At 37.0% G+C, this 19,893-nt stretch overlaps 1 protein-coding gene across 2 annotated transcripts; it reads right to left on the bottom strand.

Annotated features, from left to right (window-relative positions):
* Positions 1-9,856: 9,856 nt before the first annotated feature.
* On the bottom strand, positions 9,857-18,676 carry ruvbl2 (RuvB-like AAA ATPase 2). Of its 2 annotated transcripts, XM_059351624.1 has the most exons (15): positions 18,658-18,676; positions 18,207-18,342; positions 16,920-16,974; positions 16,753-16,808; positions 16,249-16,390; positions 15,936-16,065; positions 15,785-15,851; positions 15,122-15,228; positions 14,939-15,032; positions 13,932-14,150; positions 13,729-13,847; positions 13,174-13,293; positions 12,956-13,085; positions 12,197-12,311; positions 9,857-10,263 (listed from the first exon to the last, which is right to left on the bottom strand). In XM_059351624.1, exons 3-15 carry the CDS (start codon positions 16,972-16,974, stop codon positions 10,238-10,240), a joined length of 1,380 nt encoding a protein of 459 aa, XP_059207607.1. In that variant the 5' UTR covers positions 18,207-18,342; positions 18,658-18,676; the 3' UTR covers positions 9,857-10,237. The 2 variants fall into 2 exon arrangements, with proteins under 2 accessions (XP_059207607.1, XP_059207608.1); XM_059351625.1 differs by lacking the exons at positions 18,207-18,342; positions 18,658-18,676 and adding an exon at positions 17,604-17,622.
* Positions 18,677-19,893: the final 1,217 nt, after the last annotated feature.

Genomic DNA, 19,893 nt, shown 5'->3' with positions numbered 1-19,893 from the left:
TTAGAAATGTAGTATGTCCTCCTCAGGATGAACTGAGTGAACTGGTGATCCCTCAAAGTGAAAAAAAGATTTTCATTGAAAGTGTCTGTTGAGTCACTGTTGGCAAAGAAAAGAGCAATGCAGATGAAACGTCAAAAACAAATAAAAATAAATAGTTTTTACTTGTTGATGACCAATTATGGTAAATGGACTGCACTTGTATAGTGCTTTTCTAGTCTTGTGGGATTGTGGCCAATCAAAGAGCTTCAACACTCATTCACCCATTCACACACACAACACACACATTCATACTGGTGGTCGAGGCTCCCGTAACTGGTGCCACCTGCCACCATCAGGAATTAATTCATACACCATTGAACGCAGCATCGGGAGCCATTTGGGGTTCAATATCTTGCCCAAGGATACTTCGACATGTAGGCTGCATGGTCAGGGATCGAACCACTGACCTTCCGACCAATGGCGGCTGTGGCTCAGTTGGTAGATCGGTCACATACGGATCAGAAGGTCGGTGGTTCGATCCCTGACCATAGCAGCCTACATGTCGAAGTATCCTTGAGCAAGATACTGAACCCCATTTACCAGCTGAGCCAATTATCTACAAAACTAATGGTAAATGTTTACCTGATCAACATTAGAATAAAAGTTATTTCCTTGGAAGCATGTCTCACATCGCTGCTAGTGTGTCTGGAGACTCTTGTTTAAAAATACATCAAGATTTACCATTAGAACAATCAATGTCATGCATTGGAGTAGTCATAAGTCATAGAAGTGGCATATGGAAAGTGATTTCCATGCATGATGTTCATCAAGTACACACTGACTGTGTGATCACAGCTGAATTCATCATCTCAGTTTTGATGATTAATTCATCACTAATTTGTCAGCAGAAAGCAAATTAGTCAAAAAAACCCTTTCACAAAATCTTTTTTCCTCTTGCAAATGAGGACCAGAATACAGAATAGAGTCATTATGTGAATAAACCATAGTCTGTATGAATAAACACATACACTGTCTCTTTAACATGCATTTCAATCAGATATTATGAGACATTACTCTTGTCAAATACTTGGTGATTTGCTTCACTCAGGCGTCTTTTCATGCTCTCTCCTCTCTTCTCTCATTTTCCTCACCTCTTACACAACCGGAGGAATGAGAGCAGGGAGCTGTTAACCGCAAATGAATGACTGTCATTGAGGGAGCTCTGTGAAATGAGTGATAAATGGGATTGATAGATTATTCATGATGGTAGGTGACCTACCAGCTACTGCATTCTGTCAGACAGGGAGGCTGAAAGTGACACATTGCCACTCAACCTCCGGATCAGTTCACTCAGAAGAGTTGTGCATTTTCATTTATGCTGCAAAATGTATTATAAAGTCTTAAAGGTCACTGTGGCAGCCCACTGGTATTTCATTTCAAATGTTCCCTGAATTGACTTTGTATCAAACTTGACGTAGCCTGATTACATTGTGTCATTTAATCCTGTTTTTCTAATATCAAAGAATAATTATATGCATGCACTGAAAGCACATACAGTGTGTGCACTTTCACTGACCTCATTCTCTAATGTTACCACAGGAATCACACGCTCAGCTCTTTCACATATGGCAGAGACAGAGAGGATTTATTTTTTCTTGGGAACCTCAGGAAACAGACTCCATTCTATCCATTCACGAGCAGCACATTCCAAATGGTGCTTATATCCTAAAATCCTATTTAAGGAACATGACATCAAAAAAGAAAATGTGGCAAGAGACGCAATAATAAACACATAACAGCTCAGGTGCCAGATGTTTTATAGCAGGATTCTCACACATTTTTAAGGACATGATTTCAAAACCTTGCTTTGATTTTTCAGGATTCGTAATAAAAAAATTCATTATTGAGTTGATGCAATTCTGAAAAGCAATGCAGCAAAATAAGATAAGACTTCTATTCCTCAGTGGGGAAATTTAGTCGTCACAGCAGCTCAAGATACAGGCAGGGTAGTTTACAGAAATATAAAAACAGAATAAAGAATAAAAAAGTATAGGCTTGAGCTCAGACTGTCACTTTATTATTATTATTATTATTATTTCTTCTCAGCATTTCTTTCAAGAATCCTATATATTTATTTTTAATGCATTTTCATCTCAAAGGGGGAGAAAGGGGGAAAAAATAATATACATACGTGGCAGGAAATGTAAAATATCACGCAACAATGATGTAAGAGCGAAGCAATGTTAAGTTACATCAGCAGTGTCAGAAAATACATTTGCAGCTATGTTATGTTATGTGTTTTGAAATTTTAAAATTTTAAAACTTCAAGATCAAGGGTTGGACTACATCCAGGCCTGGAAAATTTAACTCTAGAGATTCCATCACTTTTCCCAAACTTTCAAGGATGTAACTAATTCTATGACTTTTCCAGTTTCCCCATGCCCCTGGGAATACTGAGGTATACAATTCTTATGTTAAATGTCTATTTGTGTGTAAATCAGTCTTTGATTATAGCATTGAAGGCCATCTTGACTATCTGCTCCTGTCTCCCTTTTGACACTGAAGTCCTCTCAACTTAGAAAGCCACCATATGACTGAGGGCCGCACAGAAGAAAAAAATTTTAGTCACGATTTGTCTAGAAACTTCATCTTTAACAGCACTAGCACTTATGACAGAGTTGCCATGCAACGAGCAGCTTTCTAACAGTACTGATAAGAACCTTGACAGCACTTGTTAGGAGTGAGCACAGTTTAATGCACTTGCCAAGTAGTGTATAAGATGTTAGCTATTAAAAGTGACAGTATATCATTGAGTCAGCATGGAGCAGCATAATGTCACATTTAGAGTCGTTGCTCAAAGACAATTAGAGCAATGAATTTATATTAAAATTCAATAGGTAAAATGACTAAATTTAAAACATATAGGTACATCTCAAAAAATTTGAATATCATGAAACAGTTGAATATGCTGGTCCTGGGTCAGTGGTGGTTTGGGGCCATGTCCTCTGCTGCTGTTGGTCCACTGTGTTTTCTGAAGTCCACAGTCAACATAGCAGCCATCTAGCAGGACATTTAGAGTCTTCATGCTTCCACAAGCTCTTTGGAGATGCTGCTTTCATTTTCCAGCAGGACTTGGCACCTGCCCACACTGGCAAAGGTACCAAAAGCTGCTTCAATGACCATGGTGTTACTGGGCTGGACTGGCCAGCAAACTGGGCTGACCTCAACCCCATAGGAGTCTATGGGCTGTTGTCAAGAGGAAGGGGAGAGACACCAGATGAGCTGAAGGCTGCTATAAAAGCAACATGGTGCTGTAGGCTGATCTCCTCCATGCCACCAAGTATTAATGCAGTAATTCATGCAAAAGGAGCCCAACCAAGTATTGATGTATAGAAATTAAGATACTTGTCAGAAGCATGACATTTGTGTTTAAAATATCCTTTTTTTATTATTACTCATGTAATATTCTAATTTTCTGAGACACTGAATTATGGGTTTTCATTATCTCATAGCCATACTCATCAAAATTACAAGAAATAAAGGCTTGAAATATTTCACTCTATGTGTAATGAATCTCTATAAAATACGAGTTTCACTTTCTGAAATAATTGACAAAAAATATTTAACTTTTTCACGATATTCTTATTTTTTGAGATGTACCTGTATGGCCTTAATCTGTTTAACTCTGACTGCTGAAGCCTCACATTAGCTTCAGATAAACTGTAGAATGCATCTATGCTGTCAAGTTTTGTGTATTTGTCCCCATGTTTTGCATTTTAATCACATTAGGAACTGGTTACTTCCCGACCACAGGCCCATCACACAAAGTGATTTGTGAGCTCTGCTTACATGCAGATTGCAAATGTTTGCAATGTCACGTTTCACAAATGACTGTGGCTCAAACTGAAGATAGATTTAAAGGTGTCAGGGCTCTTGCATGGTAGTGTTCAAAGGTTTTTGTCAAGCTTTTTACAATATTGTGTAAAAAAGAGTTTTGGGCTGTACTATTAGATCCCAGAGTGTGGATGTAGGGTAGGACACTGGGCTAACAACAGTTTGGGTTTGGTATGCTGTAATTTTTACTGTATTGTATTATATTTTGTATTGCTCATCACCTCAGTTAGAATTTAGAATGAAACAAAACTTGTGGTTTAAAGTTCTAATTAATGTTTTCTCACTAATACGTGTTGTGAAACGTTAAAACAATAATTGGTTAATTTTGACACAATACCGAGTGTCATCACAGTGTGCTTATAAAAGCCTGTTTCATAAGTTTCATAAAAATAAACCATGTCAAGACAAGTCAACAAACTAAGGGAAAACACTTAATAGAATTTGTTATAATTTGTAATAGAAATTGTGTATTTGCTTCAAAATCAAGCTGAACGAAAACAGATTCTACAGATACTGGCAACATGTTTGATTCTGGTATTGTGGGAATTTCAAAAGGACTTTCATTGTGGTCAAAGGTGTAGGAGTTAATCCCCAGCTGACAATATCTCTAATCAATGAAATTGATCAACTGGTCAATTCGATTCATGAGAGATGGAATTGATTTTGATATGGAGACATTAAGCTAATGACATTCATAGTGAAAGCCTCGTTAGACTGGAACAATGTCCAATGACCTCTGACACAGTCAATAGTGTGGAGAGATGTCCTGCCTGTCACTGAGACTCAGGCTGAAACCATCAGTACTGGCTGTTAGAAAGCCTTCATTTGTTTCTATTTCCTATTTAACTAAAGTGTCTGGCAGTAATAAATCTCCACTCTAATGCTACCTACACATCAGAAGATTTGGAAAAGATTTGGAAAAGACTCCCGGAAAACTATCAGTTCACACCTGCTCACATCTAAAGACAAGTGTTTAGAGTTTTTAGTCCCAGCCTAGTCTCACACTGAGATTTTAGATAGACTGTGAATCTTGCTGGGTCACTATTTATAAGACTACAACTAGATTCTTTTAGCAGTTTTTCCTACCATGCTCTTAGTAAAAAACATACAACATGGAGGAGAAGCAGCTTTTGGCTCCAGCTGCTCTAGTGTGTGCAGTGGTTTGTGCTGAAAAAAACAACAAAAAGAAGAGAAGACGCCACAAAATGCCCCTCACAAAGCTGGAAAAGGATTTCTGTTTTTCTGACATGAAAAGTGACTATTTTACAGTTAAAATAGATATAAGGAAGATTAAAGGAAAGGAACATTTAGAAATGAATTCATGATATACATTTATGTCGTATTTAATTATCATGTGTTTAATTGAATAATTATATTTATCAGCTCTATCAGCTTTCATTTAGTTAATCATACATTAATCATCCATTATTTATTACTTATTTATGTATACATTTATTTATACATTTTAACTGGGTCTCCTTACTGTTCTCTTTACTAAGAAACATCTAAATATATGACATCACTATATTTTTATTGAGGCATTATTGTGATGTTCCTTTTTCCTGTGTTAGTGGTTTTACTGGCCGGTCTGAACCGGGGACCTTTCCCCCGCTCATCTATTGGTTGGTGATTGTGTTACGTCACTGAGACTTGAGATCATATCAATCACGTTTGATATGATCCAAACCAAGACTAGGAAAAGACTGATATGAAACAGAGCAGATTACTACCTTAAACTGAACCATGGAGATGACGGGAGCGCTGTGACTCCAGTAAAACTCCTAGATTTACTAAAGACTTTCAGCTTTTATTCTGGGACTGTGAAAATCTTTCCATCCATAAGAGATGGAGGGTCGGGCTCTGTGATGGGGACATCTGCAGAATGATAGCATGGCCTGACTGGTGGAGAAAGGGCATCCAAATCCGTGCAGCAGGCAAAATGCCACAACATGTTAGCATGCTGTGCAGCCCTGTGGACAGTGGTGTGTAGACAAAGAGTGGGAACCAATCCAAGGAACCCTGTTCACACCCAGAGGGCCTGAGCTGAATATGATCTGTAAACAATGCTCGGACTCACAGTGACACTGGAGAAGAAGAAATGTCTTCAGGGTTTATTCAGACAACATTGAGACTGTGGTATTGGGTGTTAGTGGAATTCTGTGTCAGATATGGAAATTATGATCAACCCCTCTATGGTACGCATTATGATGCCAGTTAGGAAAAATATATTTGGAGTGTTTTTTGTCTTAAAATAGACTGAATAAACATAATCTGAAGAAATTGTATAATTTTATTATTATTATTTTTTAAGTTTTTGGGGTTACCCGTAGGCAACACTGTACCATAAAGGTGCACAAGTGAAAAAGAAAAAAAATTAAATTAATTTGAACATAATTTATTAAATAAACATGTGTAAAAGATTCAGTAGCTTCAACAAAGTACAATACATAACATTTTAAATTTAAAAACATTATAAATGGAACATTTGTATCTGGTTTCTTGTCTGAATATTGCCTGTAGGCAACATTGTACCATTGAACCAACGACCCATTGAAATTAATGTCTTGATCAGTCTAAGTGTATGAAACTATCAAAAATGAAGGTTTACTCACCTATCAGTAGGAATATATTTTTTCCAGATGGAAAAGGGCCAGGAAATTACATTTTGAGTGATTTTTTGTGGTGCAAAATGGCAAAGCTGTTTCCTTTGAAAAAGTCTACAAAATAGGGTTTCAATATGGCCTCATGGAGGTCATGTGACAAATTCAAGCATTACTAGTGGTTCCTTATACTCTTCCCTCTTTTTTAAAGTATCGCATCACTCAAAAACATGCATTGTAGAAATTTGACAGGCCAAAAATGGGAATGTTGCCTGAGGGCAACACTTTACCATAGAGCGTTAAGATTTTTCATATTTTAACTGGTCACAAATTGTGTTTATCACAGGAGAGATGGAGAGCACACACCCTGTTTTACATACAAACAACTGAGCCCTCATAAAGTTGATCCCAGTTTTAATCCAACCAGTGAATCCATCAGATGCGGAGGAAGGCAGCAGCCAACAGAACACTCTGAGGGGACTGAGGGGGATTTATGAGATGTAGGCAGCAGGGTAATCCACGCACAGCTCTCTCCCACCAGCACTAAACATTAAATATTCATTTCCACGTAGGAGACAGTCTGCGCTGTACTCATACTATATGCAGGTAGAATTGATTCATCTGCTCTAATTGGTTATAAAGAAACTGAGAGGGCTGTAGGTAATATTGGAGACTCAAAGTACGGCTGTGATTTTGACAGAATTCAGAATAGATGTTTTATAATGTGAAAACTGCAATGTGTTCTATAATTTACAATCAGGGACATTAAGAACTGAGACTCAATAACATTTTCTCCATTGTAAAGGCAATAACTTCACTAGAACCAAACCTAATAAACGTATAATGGAATAAAACTGCAAACAAGGGTGGGTGTTGCGGTACTAAGCAACTGATTATCTAAATTCAGAAGAATATAGGTGTGAGGAAGTCTGATCCACAGTGTGTGTCAGAGCATGGTAGCACATACAGCGCATCAGACTGGGTGTGAGATTGAGGTGTGGACTAGCTGCAGTCGTTTACAGTTCAAGATCACACCCATTAAGCAGATAGGCGGCTTTAATAAAGTAAATGATGCAAAGGGAAGGTATTTTTAGGCTGTCAGCAATGCTGTTTGACTTGCTCATTAAAACATGTTCAGGGCTTCCGTTTGTCTCAGTGTGTTGTTTGAATGACTGATGTCTTCAAGAGAGAGCTTTGGGCTCCACCTTGTGGCAACAATTTTAAACTAAACTCCTCAAAAAGAAGCTTGGAAACATTATTTCAGTCAATTATTTCTCACTTTTAATAATAGCTATTGCTATTGTGTTTTATATGGTTGGAAAACCTGATTAGTCAGCTTTACAACGAGGTACAACTTGTAAGAGTTGTGCATTCGTGGAATGAGCAACACAACTAAACATGTGGGCAGTGCACGAAGAAAATGTGCCAAAATCCACTGCAATATTCTCCTGTTGGTGTTCACTCTCTTGTTTGGAGCTTCAAGTGCTGCCAGGTGTGTGCACCTCATTCACAGCACTTGTGTGCATGGATCCTGCAACTTAGTTGAGTTTGTTTGCTCCAAGCATCAACATGCCTATGTTTAATATAAGGAACCTGGTCTCACAGAAATCCGTGAAATAGCCACGGATTTCGCTTAACTCAAAATCCGTGGAATAGCCACGGAATCGCTCAAATTTCCGTGAAACTGACACGGATTTCACTATAATGCAAGTTAAAGACAGTCATATCCCGTGGCTATTCCATGGATATTTGTTCCTATTGGTTTGTTCCAAGTCACGTGACTTTCAAGGTTCCGGCGGTCAGAACAAAAAACATGGCGGACAGTTCTCTCATTTTTAGTGAAAAAAATCTATATTTTGACTTAGTTTCTGCATAAAAATGGATTTTGATCACATTTCTAGCGAGAAATATATGTTTTATTTTCTAAATATTCACTCAGTGAATGTACATAATCACTTTGTATGTTGGAATAGCCACGGGATATGACTGTCATTAACTTGCATTGTAGCGAAATCTGTGTCAGTTTCACGGAAATTTGAGCGATTCTGTGGCTATTCCACGGATTTTGAGTTAAGCGAAATCCGTGGCTATTTCACGGATTTCTGTGAGACCAGGTTGATATAAGGCCTGTACAACAGGGCAACAGGAAGCTGGTTCCATGAGACTGGTGAAGTCAACGACACAATACTGAGGTCCCTGACAGTGTAAAAATGGTCAATATGTGTTGTTTTTCCTGATTACTGTGGGGGAGTACTGTGTGTGAGTGCAATCATCCAATCCACCAAGTAACTCAAAACACCAACAGGAGAATATTGCAGGGGATTTTGGCACATTCTTTTTTGGGCTCTACCCACACGTTTAGCTGTTACTCATTCTAGACAAGCACGATCCTTAAAAGTTGTACATCGTTGTAAAGGTAACTAATCAGCCTTTCCAACGATTTTTAATACAACACCAATGGGGAGAAATAATTGATGGAAATAACATTTCCAAACTTTGACTTTGATTCAGTTCTTGTCAACAGTTGTTTCAAAGTATCAAAGTAACAAGTCTCATAGGCCAAATTAATTTCAAGAATAAGAAGGCTAAACAGTCAAAACAAGAAGATACATTCACATTTTTGTCTCAATATTACAATATTTGACTACAAAACTAATAAAATAAAGAAAAAAAAAGAAAATCACAAACAGAAGGAGAAAAGAGAAAAAAAAGTAAATCAAATAGCTTAACACATAAATATCAGTTTTTAGGATGACTAATAACTGGGAAAAAATTCAAAGTCAGAGGATACATTTTGCCATTATGCAAATACTGTCGGCTGTAAAATGACTAAATTTAAAACATATGGCCTTAATCTGTTTAACTCTGACTGCTGAAGCCTCACATTAGCTTCAGATAAACTGGAGAATACATCTATGCTGTCAAGTTTTGTGTATTTGTCCCCATGTTTTGCATTTTAATCAAATTAGGAACTGGTTACTTCCCGACCACAGGCCCATCACACACAGTGATTTGTGAGCTCTGTTTACATGCAGATTGCAAATGTTTGCAATGTCACGTTTCACAAATGACTCTGGCTCAAACTGAAGATAGATTTAAAGGTGTCAGGGCTCTTGCATGTTGCAGCTCTTGCAGTGTTCAAAGGTGTTTTTGTCAAGCTTTTTACATAATTGTGCAAAAAATATAGGGTAGGACACTGGGCTAACAACAGTTTTGGTTTGGTTTTGTAATTTTTACTGTGTTGTACTATATTTTCTAGTGCTCATCTCCTCAATTAGAATGTAGCATGAAACAAAACTTGTGATTTAAAGTTCTAATTAATGTTTTCTCACTTATATGGGTTTTGAAACGTTTAACCGAGTGACAAAAAAGAAAACAAATCATCACAGTGTGCTTAGAAAAGCCTGTTTAATACGTTTCATAAAAATAAACCATGTCAAGACAAGTCAACAAAATAAGGGAAAACACTTAAGGAATGGATATTCCTGCCATAAGGCCTCAATGATGAACAGATTTGTGGGAAAATTCAGAATTAAGTCAAATTTTAGTGAATAAATTTGAATTCAAACAATGAAGAATTGAGGTTGAACAGAGAAGGAAAATGTCAGGAGGTTCTTTGAACTGAAAACATTTGAATTTTATCTTCAATGTAACTCAATGCTGAATTCAAATTTAAGTAAAATCCAGTTCTGAATTGACTCTGACTGCAGAGACGAGCGACAACATAAAAACTTCAGAGTAACAAAACAAAACAGGCATCTTCATTATGACGTGTCCATTGAAGCTGTTTCTGAAATGTAAGAACAAAATACATGTTGATTATTCACCATGTGATGAAGGTTTTGTACAGATACATTATTCTCCTTCTATTGTTGTTATTTTAAAGGACATAATGGGAAAGCTGAGCCTGTTCGTGCAATACTGAGCTGAGATAGGATTTTTTTCCCTATATATTTTGCTTAGCGTGTTGCTGCTTAGAAAAACACACTTTTAAATTCAACCTTTCAAATAACAAAATAAACAGGTGAATTTTGTGAAGAGTTTAAAGGAAATTAAATTTGTTTATCACTAAATTAGCAGCACTTTGTGTTATTAGAAAGTATTGTATTGTATTATTGAGTGTTGCAGAATTGCTTGCCTGTCTGAGTGGTTCAGGCAGTGTTTTTGGGAACCTTTGTAAGTTATGTTCTGTTAGTTTGTAAAAATGAGTTAGATTCAGAGAACCAAGAGTTGGACATCCTTTGTTTAAATATTAGTTTGTTTTGTCTGTTGCTTTTGAAAGCTTATGGGTGCTGACCTCTTTTTGCTCTTTAGAGCTTTTGAGCCAAGAGCTCGGTAATTAATTTATTCAACTCTGTATAGTGCTTTGGTTATTTGTCAGCCTCGTACAGCCTCTTGACCTTAACCCTCTGGAGTCCACGAAAGCGCCGGAGCACGACTTCTTCATCAGGTAAAAACAAAGCAGCATGGAGCCCTGATGTCAGCTTTTCTCTAAAGTTTCCATGTCCAATCTATTGGTCAACTCTTTTTCAGCAATGGTTTAAAATCACCATGACCAAGTGTAGTAATATTATTTTACTTTTTTTGCAGAGATTTTTCAGATTTTGCAGTGTGTGTTTCAACATTTTTAATGCAATCTTTTGTGTTTACTGTTTTTTTTTTGTGTGATTTTGGGCTATTTTTGGTGTGTTTTTATCTGTGTTTTTTTGTATTTATTTTTTTTTAATTGTGTTTTTTTGTGTTTGTAATGTGTATTCTGTGTTTTTATGTTTTTTTTAATAATTTTATTGTGTGTTTTTGTGTGTTTTTTTTCTGTGTGTTTTGTTTTTGTTTAAAAAAATTGTGTTTTTTGTATGTTTTTTATTTGTGTTTTTTGTAATTTTGTGTGCGTTTTTTTTTCAAACATGTTTTTTGTATCTTTTTTTTGTGGGTTTTTTGTGTTTCAAAATGTTGATCCAGTAAGTCAAAATGACAAAATAATAATCAGGTGAGGTTGTGCTGAAAAAGATGATACCAGCATGGCATGGTGATCATTATTTAAGTTGCATATATAGGCAGAATGAAAAGGAGTCAAAAACCAACAAAGTAGCCCCAAACTCCAAAGAGTTAATGCATAGGAAGTTGACAAATTTGAACCAAAATCTCTTGGACTTCAGAGGTTTAACCAGAACTGCCCAGTGTTGCATTCCACCTCATTTCTTATCCCAATTACATGTTACTGCTCTCCAAAACGAGCTGGGCTGAACACTATTCTTCAGTAAAAACTACTAACACTGCAGGGAGGAGTACAAGCAGCAACTGTAACAGTGAGCTGCAGACACCAGGGGGCTTCTACTGTTTGGAATTTATAGGAAATTAATTGTGTCTATCTACCATGATACAGCTGCTCAGTTTTACAGCCACTCTTTTGACCACTGGTCACACACCTTCAGGCAGATAGCCCTGTTATAATGGAGATGCATATCCCTGCAGTGCTGGGCTGACACGCCAAGTATAAGCAGGTTTTTGCAATTGTGGTCACATGTATGAAGCGATTAACACTGGTATATTACTTTGGCATGGTCTGATTGTGCAGCAGGAGCCTGCCTGAATGCTGTTTGATGCATTGTTCCACTCTGATTTAACTTGTGTGAATGCAGCATCAATGTGAGGTTGCTGTGTGTGATCCAGAGCCGAGGAATTCAGCCGCTACCAAAGACAGAGACGATGAAAAGCAAACTCACGTGTTTCATTAAAGAGGAAGGAATCCTGATACTCCTTCATGTACTGAGAGGACCGGGCCTCGTCCAGGAACAGAGAGTAAACCCTTTTGATGTCCTCCACCTGAACTTCTGTTCCCTGAAGAAGCCAAAACACAGAGAGGACATCAACACGGAGACGAGGGCTGGTCGAATTATATTGATATTAAAAATACATCGATATATTTTTAAATAAAATGTGATATGGAATTAGACCATATCACATATATCGATATAGTTAAATTGTTTCTTTCTTTATATATAAATGCTGCCCTTACTAGGGTTTGTCATATTTATAATATTTGGTATTCTTTCCTCATATAAATATATTTATTTCAGAAAAACATTGGTCTATGTTTATTTAAGATACATTTTATGGAGCTTTGATTAAAAAAAAGGGAAAAAAAGAAAGAAACAGGTACTCCTGTTGTTATACAGTATTTATGTTCACTTAAATAAACGGTTGCAATAAAACTACTTGTGACATGTCACATTTGGCTTTGACTTTGACTGAAAACTTGCTCTCACTTTGCAATAAAAATATCAGGATATATATCGATATTCAGCCTAAATATATCAGGATATGACTTTTGGTCCATATCGGCCAGCTCTAACAGAGACTATAGGAATTCATGACTCAAATACTGAAATGTTATCTGTCCAATTGTTAAAAAAAGGTACCTTCTAGATGTCGTAACAATGACTTTGACAACCATACAATCTGCTCGTTCAGACTGATCTTACCTTGCGCTTGCGACACACCAGTCCAGCGGTGCTGATCAGCTGGATGGCGTAGCGCAGGGACGTCTCCATGCCGATGCGGGTCAGGACGGTGTGAGCCTCCTCGCTCAGCTCCACATCCTCCTCCTCACACCTGAAATGCAATCATGTCAGTTAATGTCCCTTATATAGCGCTGAGAAGAAGCGCGCACACACACAGTTTGATGAACATGGACTCTCACCGGATCTTGAGGATCTGCCTCGTCTCTTTTTCGGTGTAGGGGGAGGTGGCGATGATGAGCAGGCGATCCAGCAGGTCAATGGGGATCCCATGAGGGCTCTGATAGTTTGTGCCGCGGATACTAAGAGATAAAAGAGTGGACATTTAGTGATATACATGCATGGGGAAAATTATTAGAACCCCCTTTTTCTTCAGTTTCTTGTTCATTTTAATGTCTGGTACAACTAAAGGTACATTTGTCTGGACAAATATAATGATAACAACAAAAATAGCTCTTAAGAGTTTAAATTAAGAGCTGATATCTAGACATTTTCCATGTTTTTCTTAATAAAAACCAAAATCATTATCAAGGAAACCATGGAAAATGGCTAGAATGTACCTTTAGTTGTACCAGGTATTAAAATGAATAAGAAATTGAAGAAAACAAGGGTGGTCTAAAAAAGAATTTCCATGGACTTAAAAGTAACCCATTAAAAAACGGTTGATTTATTGATGTATTCCTAAATAAGACAACTCAAATGATCAGATGGGAGGAAAGTGTAGACAGAAACAGTACCGGGTGATGCCTCTGTTGGTGGCCATAATAAGAACTGGGGACAAGTCACTCTCCAGGGCACGGTTCAGGAAGGAAAAGCACTCCATGTCCAGCATATGGACCTCATCAATAAATAACACCTGAAACCACAGACATAGAAAATTAGTCAAGTACAGTCAGAGACGAACTGAACAGAAAGCACTCATGCACAGAGCTGCACGTACCCCAGGGATGATCTCTGCCTTGCCCTCTTCTCTCCACTCACACACTTTGGCATTAATCTGCTCCCGGACTTCCGACTTGATCTCTCCGGTGTCTCCGGAGAACAGAGCCAGGAAGCCCTGTGTGCGGCTGTTGATGACGTCGATCTCGTGGAGGGACACTGTGTGGACCACCTCTTTCCTCTTCTGCAGCTCTCCCTCTGGACACTGTACAAACTGTGTCTACAAGGTAACACAAATACAGTTCATTTAAAAAAGCTGCCCCTTAAATTAATTACTCTTCCACAATGTGTCGCGGTTTTAAGTGTGGTCCCTGTGTGGAACTTTCAGATCAAATTCACTGTTTATTAATGACTGTAACGATCGTATATTAATGATGGTGTGCCTATTTAGTAGTGTTTAGGAAGTTTGTGTTTATGAGATAAAAAGTAAAAATTATGAGATAAAAAGTCATAATTATGACAAAAAGTAAAAATTATGAAATAAAGTCATAATTATGAGATAAAAAGTCATAACTATGAGATAAAAAGTCAAAATTATGAGACAAAGTCAAAAAATTATGAGATAAAAAGTCAAAAAATATGAGATAAAAAAATCAAAATTATGATAAAAAAGTCAAAATTATAAGATAAAAGTCACATTTATGAGATAAGAGTCATAATTATGAGATAAAAAGTCAAAATTATGAGTTAATAAGTCATAATTGTTACAAAAAGTCAAAATTATGAGATAAAAAGTCGTAATTATGAAATAAACAGTCAAAATGATGGTATATTAATGATGGTGTGCTTTTTTAGTAGTGTTTAGGATTCGATTAGCTAAATTAAACTTAAATTACATATATCTCAAATATTTGGATGAGTTTGTGAACTGGTTGTGAAGGAAAAGAAACTGATGATGATGATGATCATGATGAAGCTGAGGTTATTTGAATAAGGGGAGTTATGTATTGTCTCTGGTATGTCAAATGTGAAAATGGAGAAACAGCAGATGTAACAGTGAGAGGATACCTGAGCTCCCATAGCATCGTAGTCTCTGGCTCTGGTGAAGGAGCGGCCCAGCTTGCTGATCTTTCCAGTGGCTTTGTCGATAGTAATAACATCACTGAGAGAAAACAAAGAGGAGCAGTTAGATAACGTACAGCCAGCAGACAGGCCTGAGTCATCCTGGTGTATAAAGATCAACGAGCTCACCCTGCTTGAACCTTCTCTTTACTGAGGCTGTCAATCATCTTGTTGCCCAAGTCATATACTGTCTCCATCTCAGTCGTCTTTAGGGTCAGCTTGCCCACCTTTGCACCCTGCGAGACAAAGATAAATATGTATAAGGTTGACAGTGTTAACAGCAGAGTGTGTACTGTTTTACACTTGTTTCAATTTCCTATTCCCTATAATGTTGCCTTCAAGCAACTCATAAAGTGTGCTCTGGCAAAAAGATCAATTCTTTGGCTCACAAAAAAACATCAAAAACATGATTAAACAGTTATATTACTGAGCTATTCCAAAAGATACTGACTCACTGAATCGATGCATCAATCCAGATCGCGCTGATGTTTCAGTTCTTTTCTCCTTTCTTTTAAACAGGGAAAGTATCAAGTTTCTAACCAGGTTTCTGTGCTCACATTAAACTAGTTAACCCTCTCAAGTCCATGAAAGCACCTGCACATTACTTCTTCATGACGTGAAGACTTAAAAATGAACGTTGAGTCTTGCTATCAGCTTCCCTCAAGTTCTGGCTTTAAACTCCATGCCAGATTTTTTTGGGATTATATTCGGCCAAGTAAAACCAGAGATAATGTCAAATGTATTTATTATAAAAATATAGAATAATTGTATCCCGTCCCGTTAGCAGCGTACCGTTCCAGTGGCTGGTCTATCAATCTGGATCTCCACCACCTCTCCTTCAATAATCTCTGTCTCTTCTCTGAAAGAGAAACCCACTATGAATACTGATTCATTTCAAACAATGAAAATTACAAAACATAAATTATTGTGTTTGCTCACTCACTTGATCCTCACTCCGATGGCTTTTCTAAAGGCTTGGCTGAGCGCCTCGGTCTTGCTCATTTCCAGGGAGAAGATCTCACTACCGGCCAGCGCTGTGAAGGGAGTATCGTTGCCAAGAGACTGGGCGATGCCTGCATAAAAATTGATAATAATTTCAGCTGAACCTATACTCACATAGTGAATCTAGGGTAAAAGGAACTTATGCTTTATGAAAATATAACTTAAACCAATTACAACAACAATATGACTTCAAGAAGAGGAGGACGATGAAATGATAATGTTCTGGAAAGCCTCCAATGTGACCCTTGGCTTACCCATAGCGATAGCAGTCTTTCCTGTGCCAGGTTGGCCAGCGATCAGAACGGCTCTGCCAGCGATGTGGCCATCTTTGATCATCTCCAGGATGACCCCTGCTGCCCGACGGGAGGCCAGCTGGCCCACCATCCCCTGAGACACCTGCAGGTGAACACGAACAGGTATCCTTGAAGCCAAACACCTATTAACGCACAACTACACCTCATTCTATGCTGTAATCTAATATATCTGTTAAATTCCCAACATTTCTGCTCATGATACTGAATTTGTCTTTCACTCTTTTGCTTTACGTTACATACCCGGATCATTTCAAACAATGAGAATTTTGAGAAAAAGGCAATTCTTGTTTTTGCTCACTCACTTTATCCTCACTCAGATGGCTTTCAGGGTTTCCTTACAGTTATACTTTAAATATTATATCACCTTGTTAGGTGCTAAATACCATCTGAACAGGGAAGTCCCATAGCTACAGTACATGCTGTGAACTTAAGGCTTAACGCTACCTGTCTTGGTTCCAGAGCATCATCCAAACCAAGGCCACGAATGTGAGAATGTGCTCCTAAACACAGAATAGAAATGTTAATATTAAGCACATTTGGAAGAGGGAGTAAAGACCAGATGCCATTGGAAATCAACACATAAAGGCCCCAGTGTGAACGTGGTTGCTTACCGATTCTCTCGATCCGTGTTATGTCACGAACCTCTGGAACCTTTGTAGTCGCCATCTATATTTAGTCAGAAGCAGACAGAAGCATCTTTAATATAACAAAACAATAATAAATTACAATGAATATAACTCCTATTGGAAACTAACAAAGGACAAGGGAAAAGTGAGTCTTAAAAAATGACAAACAGCAGTAATAGTAGGAGGTTATTACCCTAAGATTATTATTTATTACCCTTATTACCCTTATTATTATTACCCTTCAGAACAAAATATCATCTTCCAAAAATACTTCCAGAAATATCAGCACAGTGGCTTTCATTATCTAAAGAGTATCCAGGAAATAAGCCCGATGCTGATACCGATTATTTTGACATCAGTCTTAACTGATCCCGATATGTGCTGCAGATTTTTTTGGGACGATTCTTGAAGCCGATATTGCCTTTTCTCTATCCATTTACATGATAAAAATGACACAATGATAACAAATATTACACAAGTCTCAATTTAAACAAAAAAAGAACACATTAATAGTAAGACTGAACAAGACTTCTGCCCAACATCACTGAGAAATAATATGGAAGATGAGCTAGAAGTAGGGGTGTAAATCACAGGTTTAATCACAATATGATAGATCGATTCTTTGGCTCACAAAAAAACATCAAAAACATGATTAAACAGTTATATTACTGAGCTATTCCGGAGGATACTGGCTCACTGAATCGATGCATCAATCCAGATCGCACTGGTGTTTCAGTTTTTTTCTCCTTTCTTTTAAACAGGGAAAGTATCAAGTTTCTAACCAGGTTTCTGAGCTCACATTAAACTAGTTAACCAAGCTGGAGCACATAAATGTAACTACGGAGTCTGTCCAGTCCAGTCGGTTGTCATAGTGACAGTTGTAACGCATGCCACAACACAGGACAGTGTTTGCCCAACTGCTTTGTTTTTTTAACTTGTCATATTTGAGAATGTACTACTGATATTTCACCCACATCAGTAGTTAGCAAAATAACTCAAATGACAGGCGGAGGCAACATATCTTCCCGGTTATCTTTTCAACAGCACGAATACAGAAAAACACCATGCTAACGCTAGCTAATGTTGTGTTAGCAATCTAGCTAGCTCCATTCATCGGTTTTCTGTCTTCAGTAGCTGCCTTAACACACCGCTGAGGATTTGATGCTAGCGAATAGTAAGGATTTAGATTATAGTAAATATGCTACAGCATCGGGAAGTGAAAGAGCAAAAGCTGAAGTATTTATTACAGTTTCTGGATGGATCTGAACTCACCTGTGCAGCCACACTTGCGAAAATGTGAGAATGCGGCGCTTCTTTCTGGCGGTGCACCGGGTAACTGTGTCCGACGAGAAACAAGTCCTGTTTCTATGTCAGTTTAAAGTATATTGCCCCCTATAGACAGGGAGGCCTAATGGTGGGATAAAACCATTAGAACCTGCTTATTAAGTCACACGACGTAAATTAATTATGGTGTGAGTGACGGGCTGCCAGTTTGGGTAGGTTTGGGTCAGTGTTACTGAATTTTAGCCTATTTAAGCTTCTTACCTCATGTTCCCGTGTGGTATCTCAAAGGAATCTCGGCTTTTACTTTTTAAAGTGAGGAAACAATATTTTACTTTTTTACATGCTACCCTGGCTCTGTTTGCTAATGAACAAAAATTACACGAAAGCTGTCTTGACTATTTGATTTGTTTCCTTTAACTCTGTGTGAAATGACAGGTACCGTATGCAGTCACTAGCTGGGGTTCCACAAAACAAACGTGTTCAAAGTACCGAGGCAGTTTCAATCTGTTCAGGAGGCCTGTGACATGTTGTTTGAAGTAACCATTCCCATTATGAAGACGGAGTGGGTCTGTGTTCGCAAGTCCTAAGACATAGGTAAGCTGGAACAGTGAGTTCTAGTCAATGAAAACTGCACATTTTGTTGTTCACATTTTTTTTTTATGAAAGCCCATTTCCTAAAAATATAAATGGAAACTTAATTTTGTTGAGAACTGCCCATATTAAATCGAAATTATGAGATAAAAAGTCATAATTATGAGATAAAAAGTAAAAATTATGAGATAAAAAGTCACAATTATGAGATAAAAAGTCACAATTATGAGTTAAAGGGCATAATTATTGGATAAAAAGTCATAATTATTAAATAAAAGTAAAACAAATATGAGATAAAAAGTTATAATTATGAGATAGAAAGTCATAATTATGATATAAAAAGTCGAAATTAGGAGATAAAAAGTCGAAATTAGGAGATGAAACGTTTTAAGGAAGCCCATTTCCGCCATTTGAAAATTATAAATGAAAACTTTTTTTTCCATATTAAGTCGAAATTATGAGCTAAAAAGTCAATTATGAGATAAAACATCCATTATGAGATAAAACGTCCATTATGAGATAAAAAGTTAAAATTATGAGATAAAAAGTCAAAATCATGAGAATTATGAGATAAAAAGTCATAATTGTGAATTGAAAAGTTTAAATTATGAGAGAAAAAGTCAAAATTATGAGAGAAAAATTCAACTATGAGGTTAAAAGTCAAAATTATTAGATAAAAGTCATAATTATGAGATAAAAAGTCAAAATTATGAGATAAAAAGTCAAAATTGTGAGATCAAATGCTCTTAAGGAAGCCCATTTCCGCCATTTGAAAAATATAAATTAAAACTTGACTTTGTTGAGAATTTTTTTCCCCATATTAAGTCAAAATTATGAGATAAAAAGTCAATTATGAGATAAATAGTCAAAATGATGAGATAAAAAGTACTAATTATGACAAAAAAGTCAAAATTATGAGATAAAAGTCAAATGATGACAAAAAATTTCAAAATTATTAGATAAAAAGTTGAAAGGAAGGAACCTTACTTTCTACTTTTTATCTCATAATTATGACTTTTTTAATCTCATAATTTCAACTAAATATGGGCAAAAACTTCTCAACATAGCCAAGTTTTCATTTTTA

The sequence above is a fragment of the Centropristis striata genome, chromosome 15 (genome assembly GCF_030273125.1).
Source record: "Centropristis striata isolate RG_2023a ecotype Rhode Island chromosome 15, C.striata_1.0, whole genome shotgun sequence".
NCBI classification, from domain to species: domain Eukaryota; kingdom Metazoa; phylum Chordata; class Actinopteri; order Perciformes; family Serranidae; genus Centropristis; species Centropristis striata.
Note: the sequence above shows the minus strand (reverse complement) of the source record. Positions and strands in the feature narration are given on the sequence as shown.

Coding starts and splice junctions, on each gene's coding strand:
- ruvbl2 (XM_059351624.1), bottom strand. CDS start 16,974: ATGGCGACTACAAAGGTTCCAGAGGTTCGTGACATAACACGGATCGAG. Junction 15,033..15,121: donor AAAGAGAAGGTTCAAGCAGG/GTGAGCTCGTTG, acceptor GTTTTCTCTCAG/TGATGTTATTACTATCGACA. Junction 13,294..13,728: donor ACCAACAGAGGCATCACCCG/GTACTGTTTCTG, acceptor TTTATCTCTTAG/TATCCGCGGCACAAACTATC.